This window comes from Erithacus rubecula, assembly GCF_903797595.1.
Source record: "Erithacus rubecula genome assembly, chromosome: 3".
Taxonomy (NCBI): Eukaryota; Metazoa; Chordata; class Aves; order Passeriformes; family Muscicapidae; genus Erithacus; species Erithacus rubecula.
In genome coordinates this window covers 117374418-117398691 of record NC_136689.1, presented here as the reverse complement: position 1 = coordinate 117398691, position 24274 = coordinate 117374418, and the positions used below count along the sequence as shown (strand labels likewise).

At 37.1% G+C, this 24274-nt stretch overlaps 2 protein-coding genes across 6 annotated transcripts in view; both read left to right on the top strand.

The window, feature by feature from the left end:
* UBE2W (ubiquitin conjugating enzyme E2 W) overlaps positions 1-1777 on the top strand; it is a 65081-nt gene extending 63304 nt beyond the window's left edge. For both annotated transcript variants that reach the window (XM_079299536.1, XM_079299538.1), the window contains exon 6: positions 1639-1777. In XM_079299536.1, coding sequence (XP_079155662.1) covers positions 1639-1661 — 23 coding nt within the window. In that variant the 3' untranslated portion in view covers positions 1662-1777. The remainder of the gene's footprint in view (positions 1-1638) is intronic.
* Positions 1648-24274, top strand: part of STAU2 (staufen double-stranded RNA binding protein 2) — a gene marked incomplete at its 5' end in the record, with an annotated part of 151367 nt that continues 128740 nt past the window's right edge. For 2 of the 4 annotated variants that reach the window (XM_079299524.1, XM_079299522.1), the window contains 4 exons: positions 1648-1846; positions 2866-2996; positions 7490-7649; positions 9923-10058. In XM_079299524.1, the coding sequence (XP_079155650.1) occupies positions 1648-1846; positions 2866-2996; positions 7490-7649; positions 9923-10058 (626 nt within the window). Of the gene's footprint in view, positions 1847-2850; positions 2997-7489; positions 7650-9922; positions 10059-24274 lie in introns of all 4 variants that reach the window. The other 2 variants (XM_079299523.1, XM_079299521.1) reach the window with 1 other exon arrangement.

The following is a 24274-nucleotide window of genomic DNA, read 5'->3' as shown; positions in this document are numbered from 1 at the left end:
GAGGTATTTGAACATATAGCAAATTTCATATATATTTTAAATCTGTCACTATTAGTATTTTTCCGAAGATACTTATGAGAAGCACTGGTGATTGCATCTCAGTTTTTAATTTTTTCTACTTTTGCCTTTCCAGGGACTTAAATCAGTTATCTGTATTTCCACAGTAATAAAAATGAAATTCCAGTCTGAACCTCTTCTCCAAAGCACAGAGTCACAGTTACAGGATTTATTATTTTCATTATACTAGTGCAACTGCTTTAAAGTACTTGTTCTCCAAGGTGTAATGAGCGATTTGGGGTCTTAATCCAACAATACTGTCCCTCTGAGTAAATATACGTGGATATTTTTAATGAATTGGTGGGGGAAGAGGGACAAAAATGCTGAAGGTAATAAAAAAATTTTATATAGGTTATTTGTTTCAATAAGCCCTTTGTTAGAAAGTTTTTCAGGTGTTGAATGGGGTTTTTTTCAGGGTTTTGGGTTTTTTTTGTTTTTTTTGATAGAGATAGAGAATTACCCCAGCAGAAGGAGCAAAGAGCTTAGTGGTAAGGGATGCTGCTTGTGATGGAGGAGAGCTGAACCCCTGCTCTGCCTTAGCCAGCAGGACCAGAGCTGCTGCTGGGAGAAGTTCCAGTTGCCCAGGCTGCTTGTTGGCTCTGACTGGTTTTGTCTCTCTGTCTGCTCTGAGTAATGCAATGACTGACAATGGCTGGTTTCTCTCTTAATTGTGTGGATTACCTGGGATGCCTGCAGGCCCCTAAACTGTTCTGTGTGGTTTTTGCAGCAGCAGGAGTTTGCAGCCAGTAGCCCAAATTTTGCCAAGGAGCATACTCTCAGTGAATAGTGTGGAGTGGTGCCCTGACCCTGGTTTGTTTATGCATGTAGACCTAGCCTGAGAAAGATATTGGCAATAAAGAAACTAATTTGGGCAGAAGAAAAGAGGTAATTGGTACCTGGCATATTCCAGGTAAATGTTCTAGCCATGGGCTTAAAGACTAGTTTAGGAAATCCTGGTACCTCTGCCAGTATTTTATGCAAGTACTCCACCTGTTGACTGAATAAGCAGTGATTTTTTTTTTTTTAAGAACTTGCATACTTGTGTCTTTGATTTTTTTTTTCTTGTTTGTACTTTCTCCTTTTTTTTTCTTTTTCTTTTTTTCCCCTCTTTTCTAGTTTGGTAACAGCCCAAAAGAAAAAAGGAATTTTCTTTTGTGGCCTTATTTGATACATTAGGTGCACTTAACTGGAAAAACAATGGCAAAGTTTGCTAGTTTGCTATGGCAGTTGGTTGCAAAGTCATCCTCTCTTCATACTGGCAAGTGCTTATCTCATCTTCGGAATAATTGTGTAGAATTTAATTCTAGAATAGTAATTCTTCCTGCCATATTTCAGGCAGGGTGACCCCACCAATGAAAAACAGAACCTGGAGCCAGGGTGTGCAGGTTCTTCTCCAGTGATGTTCTTTGGCTCTGAGCTCTGTTTCTCTGTGTATCCACTTGGAAGTTTGCAGAGGCATGACTTTTGTGGACAGTTTTGTGACCCAGGTCCAGGAGCAAAAAAGGAGTGTTGCTAATACCACTGTAGTCATTGAACATCAAAATGCCAAGTGCTCTTCTGATAATAATATGTTTATTGCAGTGACAGGCAATGGCACAAGTTAAAATGCAGACTGCAGCAAACCTGTCCGGTCCCACCATGGCTCCTGTGGTGCTACCCCTGCCAGTTACAGCTACAAATACCCTGAGTCTGCCATCCTCCATGAATGGATCCATTTCAGAACCCGCTGCCAGCTGCAGCAGTCCTACTGCCAGCCTTGTGGATCCTGCATCTTTGAACAACTCACCAGGTAAGTTGGTCCAGATATATTTTCTTTGGTGTTCAAATTAATATTTTTGATGACTTGTTAATTGAAAAACATAATAATTAGGTCTTAAAGAGGATTAAAATAAGAGAGAAAACACATGTAGAAAAATATTTTGGCTAAATAAAATCTTTACTAAGTTTCATTTCTTTATTGAGCTCAGATTTGGAGTGAAGTTTTGATCAATGATATAAAAGCTCAGGAAAGAACATGTCTATTTGGTCAAATTCTCAGTGTATCTTTTATAGAGAAGTTTTAGTGGGGTAGGAAGGTCTCCAAGTTTATTTCTCTTCCCTAGAACAGAATGTCTTCTGACTGCTTGGCAGTATTTGATGTTTCCTTTGTGGCCTAATAAACACTGTAGTTCCTATGCTGAACTGGGTATAAAATGCAGAAGTGTTGTCCTAACAACTTAAGCAAGAAATGACAATGTATGTGTGTTAGGGATAAATCCAAATAAATTGCAAAAAAACCCACAGAAAGTGAAAAACAGAACTAAATCCTTAAAGGGGGAGGTGTTCTATGGAAGTGTTCTGAGAGTGACTTCAATATTGTGAGAAAAGTAAAACACTGAGAAAAAGCTGGCAGAAACCACTGGGTTTCATCTGCTGTATTTGTCTAATAATTCTTATGCTACTCACTTCTGCTTTGAAGTGTGGAAAAACCATTCTGAAAGAGTAGTCAATTCCAGGAACTCCTGACAGTGAACTTTGGTGACATAGGAAATACAGAATATGCATATGCTCTCCTGCAGTCTTCTTTCATAAAAACATTTTTGAAAGAAATAGTTTGGGGGCATTTTAATTGCATGTAATCAAACTTGTTATTGTGAACTACATATTCTTATGTGACTAATACATAAATGGTATTTAAACTTTGTATTTAGCATATATGCAAAAGTTCTGTTTTAGCCACAGTATTTTCTTTTTTAAGCATGCTGCTTTTGCAAAGCTTTGTGAAGAGTACATTTCTCCACAAAAACTTTACAGACTCTTTATTTACAGCTCCTCTCCAAGATAACATGGCAAACCCCAAAGAGAAAACTCCAATGTGTCTGGTAAATGAGTTAGCCCGTTTCAATAGAATTCAACCCCAGTATAAGCTTCTGAATGAAAGAGGGCCTGCTCATGCCAAGGTAAGGTCACAGTTCCAGGTGATGAGCCATACCTTACATGCTAAACAGATAATATCATGGTTTGGACAAATGTGTTTGTCAAACCCAGCTACATTTCTAGTGTAAGGGCTTTCTTCTGTTCCTTTTTTTGCTGCTTTTTTTTTTTACCACACTTTCAGAAAGTTTGCCTGTATTTCTGTTACAGAAGCCCTGTAGATAATTTTGTACTTTGTTTTTTCTCTCATCTTTGAATTTATATTTGCTGGTCTTTATATATACCTCATGAAGGTCTTTTCAGGTTATCACCATCCTTCCTTAATCTTTCTGGAGCACTTGCTTTTTAGACTGCATGAATCTTTCTCTGCAGTCAGCATGCCTCTGATAACTACCTCTGCATTTGTTTCATGGTAATGCAGGTGATGACAAATTTGTGATATTTTTTCAAGTGCTTTTTGGTGAGATTCTTTGCCCATGAAGTTGATAGTCTATCTTTGAATCTTGCATTCTGGGGCACAAACTTCATTACTGTGCAACTTCACAATGTAGGGTTATACTAAAACTGCTAATGTGATTATAGCATAGAAGTTTCTAGTGAATTGACAGCTGATTCTGGCTAGTTCATGTATCAGTTTGGATGTCCAACTTAATAAGTAAAAATTAGGATGCCTTCAGATGATGGGGAATACAGAGGAATATCCTCATGGTAATTTTTGGATATAATTTTGAATTTCCTCTGTAGTTAGGGGCAAACTGGGGGAGGAAAAAACTCCTGGAAAGCCTGAGTGAGACACTGGCATAATTAGCTGCCTCTTTGTACTTAGTATTTCTGGAGTGGCCAAATCGCATGAGGCAGTGAGGCCAAGGTGTGGATTAGTAACAGTTTCAGCTACTCTTGGGCTGTCTCTGTGCTTGCCACTTGTTTCTATGTTGCTCACTGTGTTGCCAGCTAGTGCAGAACTGATGCACGTCACTGAACTTCACCTCTGGCTGGCGTTGCTGAAGGTATTACAGTGGTGGAAATGATGTACACTGGCTGCTTGGTTTTAGGTTGCAGCATATTAAATTTGTTGGGCTTTATGTAACTTCTTGTTATTGTGTTGCCTTTTTTCCATTTCTGTGAAAAAATAATTGCTTTGGTTGTGGTGTGGTTTTAGCTGTTTACATTTCTCAGCAGTCAGGATATTTGAGTCATATGACATTCACATTATACTTAAAATTTTAGTAGGATAAGAGATTGTTCACATATGGAAGGGGAGCCCTTTTCCCAGGCAATTGGCAACAGGGTAGGAGGACAGAACCTCAGACTGTGCCTGGGGAGGTTCAGTTTGGATATAATGAATTTTTTTTTGACTGAGAGGGTGGTTAAGCAGTGGAATGGACTGCCCAGGGAGGAGATGGAATAGCCATCCCTGGAAGTTTGCAAGAAAGGACTGGATATGGCACTTAGTGCTAGGGTTTGTGTGGTGTGGTGGTGTCTGGTCAAAGTTTGGACTTGATACTCTTAGAGGACTTTTCCAACTTTCTTGATTATATGATGCATTTGTTATTACTTTTAAAGGAACTGGTATCAGTGAAATTACTTAAGTCTGCATTACCTGCACTTCTGAAAGCCAGCTTTTCAGTGAATTTCTTAATTTTTCAGTTTTTCAATTTACCTCATTCTTATAGTTGTGCTCATAGTGGTAAAAAAATACATTTATGTACTCTAAGGACTTAGAAGGATATTATGTCTAATTTTGATCCATATAGTGAGATAAAAAAAGAGAAATGGATGAAGAACAAGGGTGATATTAATAAGATCATACAGGTTTTGACCAATGAAAAGCGAAGAAATAAATAGAATTTATTATGACCCTCTTAGCTGTTTGGTATCATGTCTTGCTAGTAATATGATGGTTTACTTAACAGAATATGTGAAACAGACCTGAATCTGTCCTGGGAAGCATGACCTGAAGGATGTAGTGCTGCTGGTGCTCTTTGCCATTCAAGGAGCTTCTCACATTGCTTTGCTCCTACACATACTCTGCTCCTGACCACTGGTGGCTTTCACAATTTTCACAGTGCTCTACAAGATAGGTGTTTGTGTTGTTCACAAATGCTAGTAAATTTTCATACCCTTTTGTTTAGTTGTCTCTGGAAAATAAGTTTAGACAATTGAGGTGAAATGGAAAAATGGTAATAGTGCAGTGGGGAGAGAACTGGCTCTTCCTGTGCAGTTAGGGTTTCTAGGAGTCTGCCCTCCAGGTGGATTCTTCATCATAAGAAAAATCAGGAAGTCTTTGTTAGTATAAGTGATGTTTTGGAGAATATTAGTCAGATTGATCATGCCTTCTGTCCTTCTATGTCAGTGTCATTTCAGGACATTTCAGTGGCATAAGAAAGTGGATGGTGGTACAGAAAAGAGGGAAAGGTGTAAGGGATGTAGCACTTCAAAAGCTGGGAAGGTGGAGAGAAGGTTTTACACAGAAGAAGTGAGGAATAAAGGGTTGTCAGGGCTTAGAGAGACTGACCTGACAAACATAGCAGAGTGAAAACAAGCACAAGCATGGTGGTCTTTGCATTCCTGCCCTCTGGACATCAGTAAATTATGTTGGGTGTGAGGAATAGAAATTTCCTCAGGTAAGAAGTGTCTCTCAGTCAGCAGCAGAACTGTTAGCTCTAGTATTCCAGAACTTGAATGTTTCATTGTCTGCTACAGAGTTTGGATCTAGGCAGGTTTATTCCTTTAATAAAGGACTAAACCTACTTCTGTGTGTGGGTTTTTGCAGGAGTTTGGCAGATGTGTTAAGTGAGAAGGTGCTCTGACTGGCAGAAGTTTACTAAACAAACCCTTTATCATTCTGAGTTCCTGTTTATTTCTCTAAGCACTAAGAGTTATAGGTAGATAAATAGCCATTATTTGTCATATTTTCATTTAAATTAAGGATTTTCCTCCTCCTATAAAAATACTACACTGATACTTTCTTGCAAAATATAAAAGATACAAACTACAGACCCAGAAATCAAATTTCAGCTTTTTAAATAATAAGGATGTATGTTTGTAGGTAATTTATATAATTATGGGTATTTAGTTCTAATACCCATCTTAGCTTTCAGTTAGGGGTAGCATTTGACAGAGTGTAAAATTAAGAGGCTATTCCTTTCTTTCTTCCATGAAGAAATTGTTGTGACCGCTGTGGAAAAATCAACAGAGCAATAGGAACTGTGATAAAGGTACTTGCATTGTGCTTCTGGAAATTACAGTAGGCCAAACTTCAAGGCTGTAATTAAGACATGAGTATGTATTTATAGCATTCAGTTTGAATGCAATATGTGCATGTGCAGAGGCCTGAGTTGGGAGACACATACATATTTGTGTTTAAATGCTTCTTTGTACATGCTGAAAAAATGTGTATGTAAAAGCAGATTTAGACTGCCCACCATATTCATCTCTAAAAACCTCGTCCTGATCTAGCAAGTTTAAATAAGTTAAAAATTTAGAGAGCTGTCAAAATTAAAATTTTACTTTATATACTTCTCATACTAATATGTGTATTTTTTTTCTGTTGGCTCAAGTTAGTTAGTCCATTTTCTGAGGTAGGTGTATCTTAGTTTACTGTATGTATCTGACTACTAAGTCCTGCCTTTTATCTAGGGAATATATGGCAAATATATTGAGCTCTTAACCTTCCTCTCCTTGTTCTAGATGCTCAAATTTAAACAGAGCATTTATGTATCATGCAGAAGATAGACTCTGTCTAATATCTTAAACATGCATTGTGTTTTGTCTGCACAATTTTCACAGCATGGATACTTGAAATAGGCCTCCATCACAGAATTTAAAATATATGGTTTTTATCAGTTAGTCCATTTCTGAACTCTGGAGGTTTACAGTTCCTGTCCTCACTATATATTTTACATTAAGAACTGCATTTTCCTTTAAAAAAAATAATATATCTTTTGTTTCTTACTTTATCTTTTTGACCATATTTGAGTTGTGACTCTGCCCTAACAAAAGGCATTATTTTTAGAAATCTGGGTATGTGAGAAATTAATTCACTCTGTAAAACTATTAGGGCCAAATTCTCCACTGCCTTGAGAAATGTATAATCATTTATATTAATTCGTAATTATTACATATTTTTTTTTCTCAGTAGCATGTTTAATATTTGTTTTCTGCAAGTGAAGTGACTACACATACTCAAATATATGAAGAAATGTGTTCTTAGCTGACCTGTACATAGTCTTCCAAGAACAGAGGATCAGTTTGAAGTTATTCTTACTTGGTTTAAATATTATTCTGTTCTTTGATAATTGACATTACCATTGTACTGTTTTACTTTGTGATTTGAAAGGCCAAATGTTGCTCACTGATAAGGTCTCACTGATCTCTGGAAGAATCAGATGCGTTATCTGGGAGTTGAATACAATGAAAAGAGAGCATGGTTTCTCTTCAGCCCTGGAAATTTTTATACAGATTGCTCTAATCCACAGTGATAATCTTGCCAGTGTTTACCTGTTCTTTGTCTTTGAAGATGTTCACAGTGCAGCTGACTCTTGGAGAACAGACATGGGAAGCTGAAGGAAGCAGTATTAAAAAGGCCCAACATGCTGCTGCCAGCAAAGCATTGAATGAAACTACCCTTCCCAAACCAACGCCTAGACCACCCAAAAACAATGTAAACAATAATCCAGGTATGACATATTCCTCTGAGTGTTAGATCTTGTTGGCATATTATAGCACTCAATAAATAATTTTAACAAGATACTTAAACTCATAGGATGAAAATCAACAGCGCTGTAGTATGACTGGGTAATGCAGAACCTCTAGTGAAATTTCATGGAAGAATTTTTAATGCACATACCTAAAATTGTAGAACTGTGAGGGAATATATTATTTAAGTAATGCTTAGATGTATACAAAGTGATAGTATGTGATCAATTGTAAACAGAAAAAGAAAAGCAGATTGAATTAACTGAAATGCATTTTCCAAAGAGTTATTTTAGCTAACTTTCTGATGAAATTGCACATATTATCCAGTCCAATCCTGTGAAATTGCATCTCTGGCATAAAAAAAAGGCTGGGATTTGGCATAAGAACTTTGACAGGTAATTTCCTGCATGCTGAGTTTTCTTTCAGAGCAACCTGTACTTTCAAAAATCTTTCAGGTCGCTTTAGAAACTTTTTTCAATAATAGAATTTATGCTGGTGTCTTGCATCCTTCATTTAGAGCTGTTAGCTGCAAGTTGCCTTCGGTGCATGCAAAACCTTCTGGGGTACACATCTCATGCACGTGCTCAGTGATCTGTTTTGTCTTAATCAATAAGGAAAAAAATTGTAAATTCATTTCAGACTAATGTAAAGGAAATCAAATGGTGAGAATATCTTCTCATTTATTATTTTTAAACAATCCTTCTCCCCCTGCTTCTTTTCTGTTTTCCTTTTCTTCCATTTAATTTCTGTCTGCCCCTCCCCCTCTTTTAAGAATGTATTCTTCAGCCACTTTCTTAAAATGAAGTAATTTTGCAGTTAATCTTCTCTGTGTTGGAAAGAGAAAAGTGGGATTAAATTTCCTTTAGAACTTGTGAGTATTATCCTGAACATTAGCCATGAAGGATTGTTTGGGAGTGGTGTGGTAGTGTTCTCTTGCTCCTTTGGAGATCAGTACATTGCCTCTCCAGACCCAGGACATTGCATTTGCCCTGGTTCCTTCACAGTCACTGTGACTTTGGCTGCTTAGGAAGAAGGAGGCTCAAACCTCTATTAAAAGTCATCCTGAGTGTGGTTCTTGACATTACAGAGTATTACTGAGTTTGTAGAATTTTTTGGCTTTGAGCATATTCTTAGGGGGAAAATCTGATAACAAGAGAAATACACTTTAAGACAATTAATTAGAAATTTTATCACATAACACATAATTTTGCTGCATATGCACAGGTATCTTCTCATCAAAATACTGTTTTGTATTTTTATAAAAAAATTTGAATTCATAGTAATGTCTTGCCCTGGAAATTATAAGAATTTTTGTTGGTATAAGGTTTTGAGTAAGTGTTGCATAAACATTTTAATCATTTGGCATATAAAGCTTCAATGTCAGACTGGAAAATGAATTGTAGTTTTTAAGGGTAAATTTATTTGAATATCCCGTGGAAACATTTTCAGAATATATTAACTCCTTTTTGTTGGAATGCATATTTAGCTCATTTTGGATTTTCTTACAGCAGTATAAATGGGGGTTACTGTAGCTGAACATTTCATCTAAGAAATAAAAAATAAAGAAGCTGGATGTAGCTTGTTTGGCATTTTTGAAACCCTGAAGTGGTCAAGTACTGGCTGTCTACTATTTTTCCATTCTGTCACCAGTAGATGGCTGTAGTTGCACTGATTTCCAGGAGCTGTATGTTCAGTCTGTTAGATCACTCCTATGAGATCATTAGTTTTTAGACAAGTTTTCACGTCTTGCAAATAAAACATTTTTTTCTAACTTGTTGTAAGACTCCTGAATTACTTCAGTAATGCCTGTTACTTCATGCTTCTTTCAATGACTCTTTGCTCTGTTTGTGGTTTTATTTAATGGTATTCAGCAGAAAGACATATTATTCTGTTATCTTTACAGTTCTTCATAATGTATTATAAGCACTTTGGAAAAATGAATAACCAGCTTGATTATTGATTATTACACTGACTTTACCATTCATATATGAAGATTAATCCACTATGATTCTATGAATCTCTATGAATTCTATAATCTCTATAATCTCTATGAAACTGCATAGAGAACGCACTGAGAATTTTAAATGTTCTTTTTCATTGCTTGTGATCTATATTCCCATCTTTTAAAGAAACTGAAATTTCTTTTTAGTTGCATCTTTTTACTTTAAGAGTAGCTCTCTCTGTGTAGCTCAGTCCTGCTTGTGTGTTTTTCAGTATTTAAAAGCACCTTACTTACATTGTTTTTTTTTTGCAGGCAGTATAACACCAACTGTGGAGCTGAATGGTCTGGCAATGAAAAGAGGAGAGCCTGCCATCTACAGGCCATTAGATCCAAAGCCAATTCCCAATTACAGAGCAAATTATAATTTCCGGGGCATGTACAATCAGAGGTTTGTACTCTATCTGTTATTTTATTTTTTTTTATCCTTATGTTATAAATCTTACTGGGTTATTTCCTAGATTATTTCAAAGTAAAGTTCCTGGGTTATTCAGAGTAAAAGAAAACTAAAAATTTTGTTAAAGAGAGTCTGCAGTCTTATTTAGAAACATGCATAATTACCACCTGAAAGAGACAGATGCCCTAAGCATAAGGAATAAGGATGTGTAAAACTGCTTTTATTTTTTTAATGTCTGTTAAAAAGCACATTACATAGTCTTGATAGTGAGGAGGCAGAGCATTAACTTCAGAGAGAGGATTTGCTTTTCTTTGCTGTCATATCATGTGATTAGAATCTGTGGCATCAAAAAGTAAGCATTCTTTTATTAAAAGTTGAATGTAAAATTGGAAGGATGGCATTTTGAAAACTGGCTTGGAACCATTCTCAGGTTTCTGTATTTTTAACTGTTCTTCTTGGTCAGCTATCTCTGTTCTTTATCCTCAGAGTTTAGTTAGGAAAAATCTTTTATTTCATGGTTTAGAAACCTACATTTAGAACTATGTCAATTTGTAATCTGGAAAACTTCTTTCCCTGAGATATGTTGTTTTCCTGTTTTTACATATTTGTCCCCACAGGAACTTTATTAGATCAGGCCTTTTGAAGCTCCAAAAGTCAGACCAAATATGATCTGTAATATGAGAAAAGACCAAACCAAAACAGGTCATAAAGTTCTAATCACATGTTTATCAGTGAAAAATGTTACCTTTTTAATACAGCTTTGCTTGATGGTTTTAATTTTCATTTTTATGCATTTTATAATTATCAAATAGATTGAGGGTATGAACTCTGAAGGAGTGTTTTGGTTCGTAATTACTCTTTATTAGAAATTAAATTTATAGCAATGTTGAAAAATTATGGAGTTTAAAAAAAAAAAGCATTTCAGAATTTTCTAAGGAAAATATTTCAATTTTTTTTTTTTTTTTTTTTTTTTTACTTATCATGATTTAAAAGTCTGGGGGTAACTTGGGAAGCGTAGAGTTTTAGCACATCATTCTGAGTTGGTTTTTTTGTTGTATTTTTTAATTTGCTTGGCTGGTGGGTTGTGTTGTTTTATAGCAACAATACCAGAATTATAGAAGACAAAAACCCCCCAAAATAATGTGGAAGAAACCCTTTAATTACTTTACAGAGCAGTGCCTGATTCTTGTATCACTTGGCTTATATTTCTAGTCACTGCTGACCTGGGTCTCTGGTTACATACATCATGGTTTAAAAAGTTAATTATGGTGCTTGAAATTACTTTAGTTAATATTTAGAAATCATTTATTTGAATTGCTTTTATAGTGAGATTAGCTTGACTAGAAGATATATCACTATACTGGAAAAAATGAAAGCTAGTTAAAGGCATAAAATCTGGAATTCTGGAATCTGAAATTAATTATGGAAAGCTATTGGTGGAACATCAAGGCATTCAGTAATTACTAACTCTTAATATTTTATTTCTTTTCAGAAAATGATTAGTGTGTCTAGCTCAATCTATAAGTTTACTTCTTTTAAATTTTCTTTTATGAGAGCCATTACATTGGTGTTAGGGTAAAATGATAGATGAAGGTTATTTTTCTGGGCACGTTAGGTAGCCAAGGCCACTTGACTTTTCTGATCACAAGACAAACAGGCTGGATAGGACAGAAGGCCACAACCTGTGCTTGCTTTGTCATTGTGCTTATTTGAGTGCAGTTACCCATGCAGAATAGCTAATAATGCTGTGGCTAGTAAATTGAATAATAATTAAAACTATGTAGTAGATAACAGGACATACCTGTCCATCTGCCTGAACACATACCCGCTGTGTACACACCAGGTATACACATGAATGCCAGAGGAAAGAGGAAGCAGAAAAATGATCTCTATAGTACTGTTAATGGACTGCTGTGTTAGAAATAATTGCTCATTGCCTTGTTTTGCATTGGGAGATGCTGGCCCTTTATGGTCACAGTAAGAAAGGAACTTAGACTTTGTAAGGCATAATTTAAATACTGTTTATTAGATCTGCTGGTTTAAGGAGAGAATATTATAGATAGTCTTCCATACCTTCAGCAACCTTGGGCGCTGAGTGGTGTGGCATTGAACAGGACTGTTCCCCATGGGCACCACATCTTGCAGACCTCAGCCTCTGCAGAGATTAACCCCTCTTGGTCATTCACACTCTCACAGGATTTCCTTTCAAAGAGACAACCCTGTCAGGATTGATGGTCATGTGAAAACTTGGTGCTGTGCTGTCAGATAACGGCAGGGCCATGCAGGTGGTGCCGAGGGGGAGCTGCCCAGGGGCCCATCTCTCAACACAAGCCGTCCTGTGGCCATCCTATGGGATTTGAGCAGCACATCCCTGTCCTGTGAGCTGTGCTGGGCACGGGCGCTGCGGCTCGGCACTGCCCAGCTCAGCCTGGCTACAGCGGGACACTGCCTGGGATGGGCACCATCCTGCACCTCTTGCAGTCAGCTTGGCACCTCCTGCCCAGCCTCACCACAGGCAAGCCTGGAGACACGGTCTGGACCTGTTACAATAGCCAGTGAAGTTTGAAATGTGAAGCATATCGTGCAGCACTGTATTATGTTCCTCTGGTATAATACATTACATTTATTTTCTTCTACTGCCACATTGTATTTAGCATTTGCTTGCTGATTTTTGGGAATTGGGTAGTGGAATAGAAGTATTGCTGAAGTACCCAAAAAAAATGCAGACTACATAGATAGTTAAGAACAAGATTTTGAGAATTAATGTAGATAGTATGCTGCATTAAGTATTTTTTCATTTTCATTAATTTCTCACTGTAGATTTTTTTCTCTTATTATAAAAAAGATACAAAATATGTCAAATAAGTTCTTTTATACTGTGTCTGCATTCCCTTTACTGATCTCTGTTTAAAGAAATGTGCTTTTTAAGTACATGAAGATACAGACTAAGATTAGGAGATTGAATAAGGGAAACTTTGATACTGGCAAGACTAATGCCTTGAGGAAAAAACAGATTATTAAGTTCATTCCAGGGCATATCTCTGTACCAGTAAAGTCTAGTGTTTCAAGTGGCACAAAAGATCCTTTTCAGTATCTGATGGAAATGTGATCTGAGAGCTGCAATTCGTATGCAAAGTTGACAGCTAGATTCCATGTCAAGCTAAGATGATTTATGTCAAAGTGGCAGTGATTCCTCCTCCTTCATTTGTCCCCAGCCTTTGTGTCCCTGAATATTTCCTGCCTACAGCACTGGAAATTGAGCTGCTCGGAAATGAATCAGTTTTGGGGGGAAAGGAAAGGAGAAGTTACTCCTTGGCTTTCAACTGTACTTAGACATCTTTTCTAGTCACACAGGATCTTGTGCCTCCACCAGAGAGGGTCAGGGTGTATTTGGAATGCAAGGGCTACTTAGGTTGATTTTAGTGTGTAAAGGACTGCTCTCTCACATGCTGTGGAGCATATTTATATGGGCAGTATGTTGCACAGAAGATGTTGAAGCAGGTTTGTAAGGGGCCAACATCCATTTGCAAGGTCTGCAGCTGATGGCATAAATTCATAGTGAAGGGCATAGCTAATTTCATGGGGAAAAGGATAGCAAACAAGTGAGAGGAAAAAAGGAAAAGGGGAAGGTTTTCCTAGCTGTCAGCATGGAAGGCAAGTGATGAGATGTCCCAAGTGAGCATCCTTCCACAGGTGTTCTCTTCAATACAGCAAATGTTCCCTGTAACACTTCCCCATAGTAATTCTGTGGTTTTTATCAGGATATGCTTTAGCTACCTGTTGCTTACAGTGCTGATAGTGCTGCACCAGGGCAGGTGTTGGATACTGGCTGTTCATAGAGCTTTGTGCATGCAGACCTCATGGCAGAGAGCAAGATCTTTAAGGTAGTGTGTAACTCTGTGGTAAAGTCTTAGCCTTGTAAGTCTCTTCCTGCTAAGTTAGGAGGTGCAGGGCAATTCAGCTGCCCTCTTAGGGTAGCTAGGTAGATAAAATACAGTCCAGCTTGGAACTGGATGAGGTATGAATGTTTTCATCATGACTCTTCACTCATGATAGTGAATGCAGTGCTGGCTCACTTGCTAACAGCATAGGGTCATTGCCATTATACTGCATATCATGAGAGGCTGATGAAGTCTGTGATGCTGAGCTGAATCGTGTGAAGTTACCAGCTTAGGTCTCTGGTAGTTTGGGTATCTGTATGCTACAGTTCATTTATTTCATTTATTTCACTGTGTAGATAAGAACTTGGAGTCCTCTTTAGATTTTCTTTTTTGAAGTAAAATCCATGCAATTTGGTAAAACAAAGTTTGAAGGCCTCTGATAAGACAGAGCTTTTAAAGAAGTTGTCAATCCTGAATCCAGCCACATCAGACAACTTCTTATTTAACAAAGGTTTCTGTATTCCTAACAGAGGTTATAATATATGAAAATACTCTTTTTGCACTCAATATTTACCAGTTTTATACAACCAAATGAAACACTCACAGCTTGGAATTTCAAGCAATTTTACAACAAAGGAACATGAAGACCTTTCAGTTCAAACACTATTTGTTACAGAAAAGCTAGAAATGGTGAACATTTCGTTTTCTATGACTTCTTTAAGAGTTTTTCTGGCTGACTCTGGGGAAGGAGGTGCTGGTGCTTTCAGGGCTGGGTTGGTGACTCATGTAGCTTGTGTGTTTGTCAGCACAGCCTTTGGCATGAGCCAGGAGAGCTGGCACGCTACTCAGCACAGGCCAAGCCTTGAGACAGCGGGTCAGGTTTGGAAACTGTTGGCAGAGCTGAGGACAAAACATGTGCATACTCTCATATCTGTAGCCAGTGCTGGAACCCATACTCCCTGCCATTTCTGGCTTAAATGCAATTGGTTTAAACCATGTAAAAAAGAATTAAAAACATGGCTGTTTAAATTAAAGCAGTTAAACAATAAAATAAGGTATCGATTCTGACTACTGGGCTGTCCAACTTGACTTGTTACCATTGAATGCTGATTGGGTTTGTTTTTTATCTTCAGTTAGAATTTAAGAGAGTCATTCCTGAAGTTTAATTGTCCTACAGTACTTTCAATTGTAGAATGTCTGTAAGTGGCAAACAAATTATATCTCAGAGACTTCCCAAAACTAAGAGATTTCAGCCAAGAAATAAAACCACTAGAAATTGTACAGCAGCTTTTGATGTTTTAGTTTGGAAAGCAGTGTTAAAGAGATCATAAAACCCAACACTTGTGTTTTGGGAGAATTCAGAAGTTGTTTTCTTAATATATAAAATTCCTTCATATGTGTCTCACCACAATCTAGAGAGCTTGAAAAATCTATATTAAAAAAACAGAGGTTTCAAAATGAAAAACACTTGTGAAATATAGGAACAAAGGCAATACAAAACAATGACAAGCTAAAGAACGGAAATAAAGTAATTAAAGCAGTTTCTTGCTTGGTTTTGAGGAATTTGGGTGGTGTGATAGCTCTGCAAGCATGTCACGCAAAGTGGTGGTGTCCCTGGGATAAGCTACAGCTTCTGTGCACTTGGACAGTTTCTGCTGCACTGAGCCTTCGTCTTAGTCTTGGGTAGGGCTGGTTCTTCCTGCTGTTGTGTACTGCAGTCTAAGGAGAAGACTATCTCCTTTCTCCTCAGAGCATGGGGGAGTGCACAAACCATTCCTCCTTTTCTCTTTTTCCATAGCTTCACCATTGTGAGCAGATCTTTGTTTGATGTTAATTAATGCTTCTTTACAGTGCTGTTTGCAAGATCAAACTCAGAAAAATAAAGTAGCAGCATATCCTGTGCTGCCTGGCCACAAAGCACAGAGTATCACCCTACCTGGGCATGTAGTCCTACCTGCCAGGTAGCCTGCTCTCCTGCTGGGTACTCAGTTGCTGCATGGAACTGTTTGCTTAGACTTCTCTGCTCCTACAGTGATGTATATCAGCCCTGTGGACCAGTGCCTAAATACTGAACAAGCACTATAAAAATGAGGGATAATAAAAGAAAGCTTGAGGGCTGGTCTTTGGCCAACTACATCTGCAGCTGCTAGCTTCATAGTGGACTAACATGTTATCCAATCTAATGATCAAAGAGAGAATAGACTGTGTGATTATTGGATAAATTACTAAAATTGTCAAATCATATTAATAAAAGATTGTATGGTGAAAGAATGGAATAAAGTGAAAAGTTTTTTTCTTTTATGAATGCTGACCAAAGATTTAATATGTGCATCAAAGGGAAAAGATTTGAGGGAAGTGTTACTTGACATGAGTGCTTAGTAATCCTTACCCAACTTCATTTGTTTCACAAAAGTTGCATAGTCCTATGAGGGGAAAATGAAAATCTAGCCAGAACAGCTGTAGAAGCCAAATTTTAAGTGTGTGAGTTGCAATGCAGGAGACAATGTAAAAATCTATTTACATTACCATCTCCAAAACTACACTTACAGTTATACAACCCAGTTATCTAATTCACAGAAATAGAATAAAGTATGAAATTTTCCTTACTTTTAGATGTTCTCTTGTGCTGCTTGAGCATTCTGTTTACCTTCTAGCAAAAGACTGCTCTCTACATGGAGAGCTTCATCTGCTTGAGGTACAAGTATTCCAGTGCATAATATAAAAGGTTGTTGGATCTGACAGACTTTGATCTCTTATTGATTAGATCAGCCAGCAACCTGGAAAATGTAAAATTCAAATTACTTCATGAAGTATTTTTGTTACTCTGGGCACGTGATTAGCCTAATATGTGTTGCTGAATTCCCATTATTGAGGCTTATGTTGGGGCTTGCTTCAACAGAGGAGGATTTTATGCACAGCTGTGTGTAAAGCAGATTTTTTTTTTCCAAGCAAATATACTGGGGCAGATGTGGGACACTAAGTTGCCTAAACATAGGTCTCTAGTGCCACTTGAGAAATTGTAGGGTGTGTGAGACATCCACATGGGATCAGTGGATTTAGCAGAAGACCTAGAGGAGACCTTTACTAGAGTGGCAACAGAAGGTCAGGCAAGATACCCTTGAGCATTTCAAATGGCCCTGTTTAGCTAAGTTTAGGCAATTGAAGGAATCTCTAAAAGTGATGTTTAGTCATCATAGCATTTCATATAATCCACTAGGACTCCAGCTATTTGTGAGAAACTTGTCTGTTTTGTGTATCAGTCCCTAGTCACATCAAATGAATGTTTTAGGTACATGACTGTATCTCAAATTGTACTGTGTGCTTGTGTTTAGGCAGCTAGGTACAGTTCTTCATGGTGCTAGTGGGATTTGAATCCAAGCTCAGATGCCTTTCAAATAGTTTCTGCCTGTGCATTAGAAACTCAGTCTCTCTTTATAACAAGTGGAAGGATTAGTCAGAGCAATTCCTAGTCTAGAATGCTGTTTGTCATGCCTTAAACTAGATTGTCTGTTTTGTATGGATCTCTCCAGAGCTTCACTTTTATAGCAACTTTGTTTCTACATATTAACTAAATACCTAAATTTAGGCATCTGAATCTAGATTGGAATCCTGCTCTGAGAAATAATCCTAAGAATGTTGATTTGCAATAATTTTATGAGTGCTACAGTGAGAGTCATTTGACTGTCAAAGTGGAAGGACTGAAAAAAAGGCAATAATCTCTCCCCAGGGTAAAGCAGGAGAGTAAAGTATTAAAAGAACAAACTCTTTAGGGACATATCTGGATAACAGCAGTTTTGAGAGAGGCAGGCATGCAAGTACTGAAATGCTTTGGATTGAATAAAGTACTGTTCTGCTGCAAGAAGCTATGGCTGTGTTTGGCTGTGGGGACCAGTGCTTGCTCCCCATATGAAGTGAACCCTCAGTTTTGGCCTGTTGTGTTGAACTGATTACAGCAAACAAATCCCTTGGTTTGTGTGGGGGAGCAGTGTGGGGTGCCACTGGGATTTTTACTTTGCTACAGCTGTCAGCTTCAAAACTTAGCCATAGGGTACAATGTTCTTCCCCTAAAAAAGCCAAAGTCAGAAGTACTTCGCCTGCATTTCCAGTCAGTATTGCAAAATTCTGTCCTTAAAATTTGTTTTTTAATGATTGAGAGGTGTGATGATAAAAATGGTTACTGACTGACTTTGCAAAAACTCCTTTCTGCATTCCTCACACTTCTTCCAGTAATTTGGGAAAAAAAACCTTGGAAGAAATATTAAAACCTACTTGGAAATAGAAATTAAAAGTTTGGTTGAAATAGGTTACAACTCCTAAAATATGCTGTTATTTCATTCTGAACAACAGATATCAATTTCAAAAAATTAAAACTTAAGAAAATAAAGAATAATCCAAAGAATAATGCAAATGATTGTTCAGAATGAGTTGTACAGCTGGAAATAGCTTATTTAGACCATTAGATGGCAGCATGAATTTGTGCAAGAATTTCTCAGCAAAAGCATTCTCAAAAAAGTTGCCTTTTTCTATTCTGAAGCTTTTCATGAGTTTAAACTGTTGTAATTCCAGCACAAATCAATTAAAACCAGGTTTTCTGCAAGGCTTTGTTTCATAATTTTCTTCACGTTCTCATCCTCTGTAATAATTGAGTCTCTAATGCTGCAGCTTCGATGGCAGTTTTCTTTTTTTATGTAAATCTAGTGTGAGTAAAGGATGCCAGTTTGCCAGCAGTGACAATAAAATGTTTGGTTTATCTGCACAAAGCATTAATTCTGCATTTCATCGTATCAGTTCGTTCCTCAGGCCTGACCTAAAGACATTTCCTTAAAGATAAGGCTGCAACTTGGACACTAAACCTGCAGTCTGTTTGTACTAAAGAAGCTTTCCACTGATGTGAACATCTATTTCCTTGAAGTGACTGAGATTGCCAACTGATATTTAATTCAGTTGTGTAAATTACCAGTTGAGATAGGATTCAGATCATATCTTAAAGCAAAGTCTTGTACATCACACTTTTATTTCCCCTGCTAGTGGATTGACATTACGGTGTAATAATCCAGCCACAGATTTTCAAATTAATTCTTTGTGTTCATCTTCTGCATGCTACATTTCACTTCCCCTGGCCTGTTTGTTCCCACTAGTTGCCTGCCTCCCACACAGACATATTGTTACAAGAAAAGTGTTGAGTACAGCTGTGCTAAGATTTTTCTTTGCTAGTATCTGTTTCTAGGAAAGGAAAAGGGAGAAAGTCCATTTCCTGTTGGTTTAAAACAGCAGAAACATCTGTTTGTCTTAAGATAGTTTTCCCAAAAGAACAGTGGCAAGGGAGCTTGCAGGTGATGAGCTTTGCCATTGCCAGTAGCTATCAGTTTAGACAATGGTGATTATATGGTTGGCTTAAAACAAAATAAGATTCTTTAAATGGCAAAGGATATTTATTCCTGCAGTAAATTTTTTGACAGCTAATGTTTAATTTCTACAATGTTTTAAATCTTGAAAATACATAAGAGTATCTGGGACCAGAAAACCCAGATGTTGCTATGGAATCTATAGTTTCCACTAAATTCTGCCCAAGATTGATTTTTCTGCAGTCCTCTCACCCTGCTATCATGAATTGCACAAGGCACACAAAATGGTGTTGAGTGACATGTCCTGGCACAGTGTGGATATAATCCTTCTGACAAATGCATCCTGTCACTACCATCCACTGCATTAATGGCTACATTTAACCTATGAGGGATCAATAACATATATACTCTTAAGTGTATTTACAATATTACACTGACAGCTGTTAAAAGAATGTTGTGTAGGCTAAAAATCAAGCTGACAGAATAGAGAGCAAGGTTTGAGGTTGATGTTTCAAGTATAATGTCTCTTCATTCTCCAAGTCAATGCACTTACCTGTTATCATTAAAATGTTTTTACCCTTAATTGTAAAGCATCTAGATGCTTCATTGCTCTTTGTGCCTAAAATGTGGTGTATTGCAGCATTCTAAACAGTCTTTGCTCAGGTTGAAGTAATTTTGTCAGTAACCTCTTGGCCCTATTTGTAGAGGAGCTCCTAAGCCTTAATGCTTCAATCTTTTCTTAATTAATATTTTATTCATTTTCTTTCAAGATATAGTAACCTTCCCAGACTGCTTGCTTTCTTGCTCTACCTGCTAAGAGGAGTGCCCTGCCTTCTGTGGTCCTTGGCTCATGTTTTGACTAATTCTCCTGAAGCTTCTTCAGTGGACAGTGTTCTTTATTTTGGATTTTTAACTTCCTCAGATTTTTCTGTGCTCTGGAGGAAATACATCTGGCTCCAGATGTGTCTCCAAATTTCAGATGTGATTTTTTGTATTCTCACAGAGGCTGAAAACATTGAGAGGGTAATACAATCCTTATCTTTGGTTTCCTAATGTCTTTCTTTCAACACTGCCCTTCCACTTGAGAGACTTCCTGTAAACCTTCTGATCCAAAGACCCTCAAAGCCAACAGGCTGCCCCAGCACCTTGTGAATCGCTTCAGTCTGTTGGCTTTGCAACTCACTGGGTGTTCTTTTTCTAGCCCTGCATTTAACACAGCCAGCTTTACTCTCAGGATATGGACAGAAGACTAGTCTTGTTGGTATGTATGAAAACAAGCACTGATTCAGAATGCTCCTCCAGGAGCAGGAATATTTTGGGTGTGTTTTGTTCTTTCCACACAGTTGGCTCTTTATTCACCCTTATCTTTTTCCTGTACTTTTCCTGAACTAAGGGTATTTCAGCTGGGACACCTGTGAGATAGTGGGTTCAATGGAAACAAACCTGTGTGGCCTCCTTTCTTGTTATGGCCTTTCTGCTGTGTTCAGAACTTGAATATTGGTTACCAGTAAATATGTTCTCTTTCCTTTGCCTGCTTGTTTTGGTAATGACAGAGGTGAACTGCTGTTAAGCTCAAACTTTACTTTGAAAAGTAAATATTCCTTAGGGAAGCAAGCAGAAAGATTAGTGGCTAATTTTTTTAACAGCTTATAACTCCATGAGATCTGACTGGAATTCTACTCTATCCTTACAAGGTCTTTGTCATTGAAAGTTCTGCCACAAAATAAGAAAGTATTAAATATTCTGAAGAAAGCTTTTCAAGATTCTTTTGTAACAGAATATATGCTGAAGATATATGCTATATCTGTCTGAAGGCAGATCTTTCCACCAGCAATCACTGTATTATAGTTTCTCTTCACATCTTGTCTATAATATTGATTTTGGTGGGTGCTTGTGTTCTGTGGAAGAAAAGTACAGTTAACATCTCTTCTGAAATGCTAGTTCACAGGATCTTCCAAAGATTTCCTTGTCTTTATTGAAGAATTTTAAAGAAGAATGCCAGTTTAAATTGGTTTTTACTGTCACAGAAAGGGTAGTTGCACTCACTGGTGCTCATCAGCTTCTTTGGCACCATAATCTGTTTGGTTTATATGTTTTACTAAAATGGAGCTGAATCCCTCAGTACTGTGATTAAAAGGCAAATATTCTCTGGACAAAAACCAGCCCAAAATTTAGCTCTGAGGTTCTGTTCCGTGACAGAGGAGAATGTGGAGTCTAATCACCCTATTGACTTAGATTCAAGTCTGACACTAGTGTCAGGGAAACAAATGAGAATTCTTACTTGGAGGTGGACATCAGCAGCTGAGTTTTGGTTCTCTTCAGTAAAGGTAATCTCTATGTTAACCTTGTTTTACGAAGTCAAACACTGTAACAACTATTTCACATATTATGAAGGATTTCTTTAAAAAAGAGTTGTCAAGCAATATAACAGACTGTCCAGGGAAGTGCTTCAATCCCCTCTACAGGAGGTACTTAAAAGACACATAGATGTGGCACTTAGTGATATGGTTTAGTGGTGTACTTGTTAGTGCTGGGTTAATGGTTGAAGTCAATTTTCTCAGAGGTCTTTTCCAACCTAAGTAATTCTATGACTCCATTGTAACAGTCCTTAACAGGTATCTGTCCTTCAAGACTTCTTTTGAGTCCCTGTTTTCTACAATACAATTCCACCCCATTTTATAAACATTTCTTTTAGAAAGTCTGCAGCCTTGTATATTAGTGTACTGATAAAACATGATCTATATTTTTTTCTTTGTTAATAGTCAGTACTAAATTGTATTCACTGGACCAAGATCAGTCACTGTGCTTTGGTGACCACTACTATGGCAGCCTCATTGCATTATTTATGCATTCTTATTAGCAATGAATTGCTATTTACTTGTCAGTCATTGGTGTGATTCCATTAAAGATTGAAAAATATTATTATTAATTAATTAAAAAGTATTAAAGGATATTATGTCTGCTTCTCTAGGAAATCTGCAATTTTTATGCTTTTAAGTAGAAAGGAATCAAAGTACTCAAAGGCTTCACCAGTCATTTTTGGTTTCTGATCTTTTGTTCCTTTACAATCTTGTCTATGGTCGAATAATAGTCACCTTCCTTTCTCCTTTCAGGTGTAGATAAAGCTTCCTTCTTAAGGCCATCCACTATCAGCATTCTGATATGATGTGCAGGGCAACATTAAATGCTCTCCCTTTGCAATTGACCAAGTTCTCTCTCACATTTCCTTTCTTTGCAAGTCTGATGACACAGAGGAGATTATTTCTGAATTGAAGCTTTAGCTGGCCATTCATGGCCATTTTTAGATGTTGCAGAGGGAAGTGTGCATCCTCAATTAACTACACTCAGCTGCTGAGGGGTGGTTTATTAAATCAGACTTAAGTGTGCTTTTTCAGCTTGTTCTTACTTTCAATCCTTTAATTTCCAGTTTTAAAGTGATAAGTTAAATTTCTTACTCATGATAATGCAATTTAATGTCTGTATATTTACATTCCTTAAAGTGGGAAAAGAATGTAGAACAGTACACACTAATTATTTTTTTATTTGGGTGGTGAGAATCACTCTTGGGCTTCTTCCTTTGTGGACTTTCGGGTTAATTAATTCCTATGAAGTCCTCGCCCTGAGATGATTTTGCTAGTAACACTTTTATTAGTATTACATTACTGGTGTAAATATATGATGAAGTTAAATAAGGGAGATACTTCATTCTCTTATTTACTTGGTGTCTAGGCTGTCAAGTGAGATGATTTCTTTTTCTTTTTTTGACAAGCGTTTCTTATGTAAAAAGAAAATGATACTGTAGTCAGATATGCAGCATTGTTTATGTTCTTTTACTGTAATGGCTATTTGGACAGCATTCTCAGTAATCACTCTGCATGCTTGTAAAGATTAGTGAGTAATACAGTTCATGGGAAATTTTATGAGCTGAAGTAGATAAGAGTATGAGATGTTTGTCTTCTGGGTATCTGCTTTAACCTCTAAAGTATACAGTGAACATCACAACTTCATTATGTTTTTCCCTTTTATTCTTATTGTACTTGGTTTTGTGTCTCAAAAAAGAAGCTTTTCTTTTTCCTTGTATTTATCTTTTCCTTCCTCTGGCCCCCAACTCCATTTCAGCACTGTCCACTTGGCATTTTCCAATGTCTTTAACTCTGGAGGCAGTCTTCTTATTATGTTCCTATATTATTTATGCTATTTTTACAGTGAAGAATAAGTTAATGTTTCGTAGACCATTCTCATTACCTAGTTATTCAATTGATAGATAAAAATACTTCTTCAGAAGAGCATATTTTTTTTCTCTTTTCTCTTCTTGATTCTGTTGTTTTTCACTTGTTTTTTCTACCTTAGTCTTCATTATACAGTACTTTGGTAGGTTTTTCTCATGACCATTTTTCCCCTGGGTTTTTCTCAGTTGTTTCTTCTTCGCTGTTTTTTTTCCCCTTTATATATTTCTTGCACTAGTTTCTCTTTAAGAGAGGGTATTTGGGTTGGCTTAGAGACCCTTGTGGAATTTTGACAAGTGCTTCATCTTTGGGGATTTAGATTGAAGGAGAGAGAGCAATAGAAGTGGAAGCAGAGACCTGAAGTTACTCAAACTAGTGCTACATAGCTAGTTCAGTATGTTTGGTCTGTTACTTGGCAGCTTAATCCATGATGGTTCAGACTCCTAAACTTAAAATATCTGTAGCTTTCTGTTGGTTTCTTCTTCTAATTGTGATGAGCAACAGGTTTTTTTACTTCTTGTTGTACATATTTGCTATAAATATGGTAAACAAGTAGTGATAAAGGCAGAGAGTAAATATTGAAATATTTATTTCAGTCAAATGTCTATTGAGCAACTTGGAATTCAGAGAAACAGTGATGTGGCAATATTATCGTCTTGTCATCACAAATTCTGCTGGGAAGATTCCACATAAGATAATGTTGTGTTAAACTGAATCCTCCTCCCTCTTGTTTTTCACTCAGGAATGTTTCTTTTTTT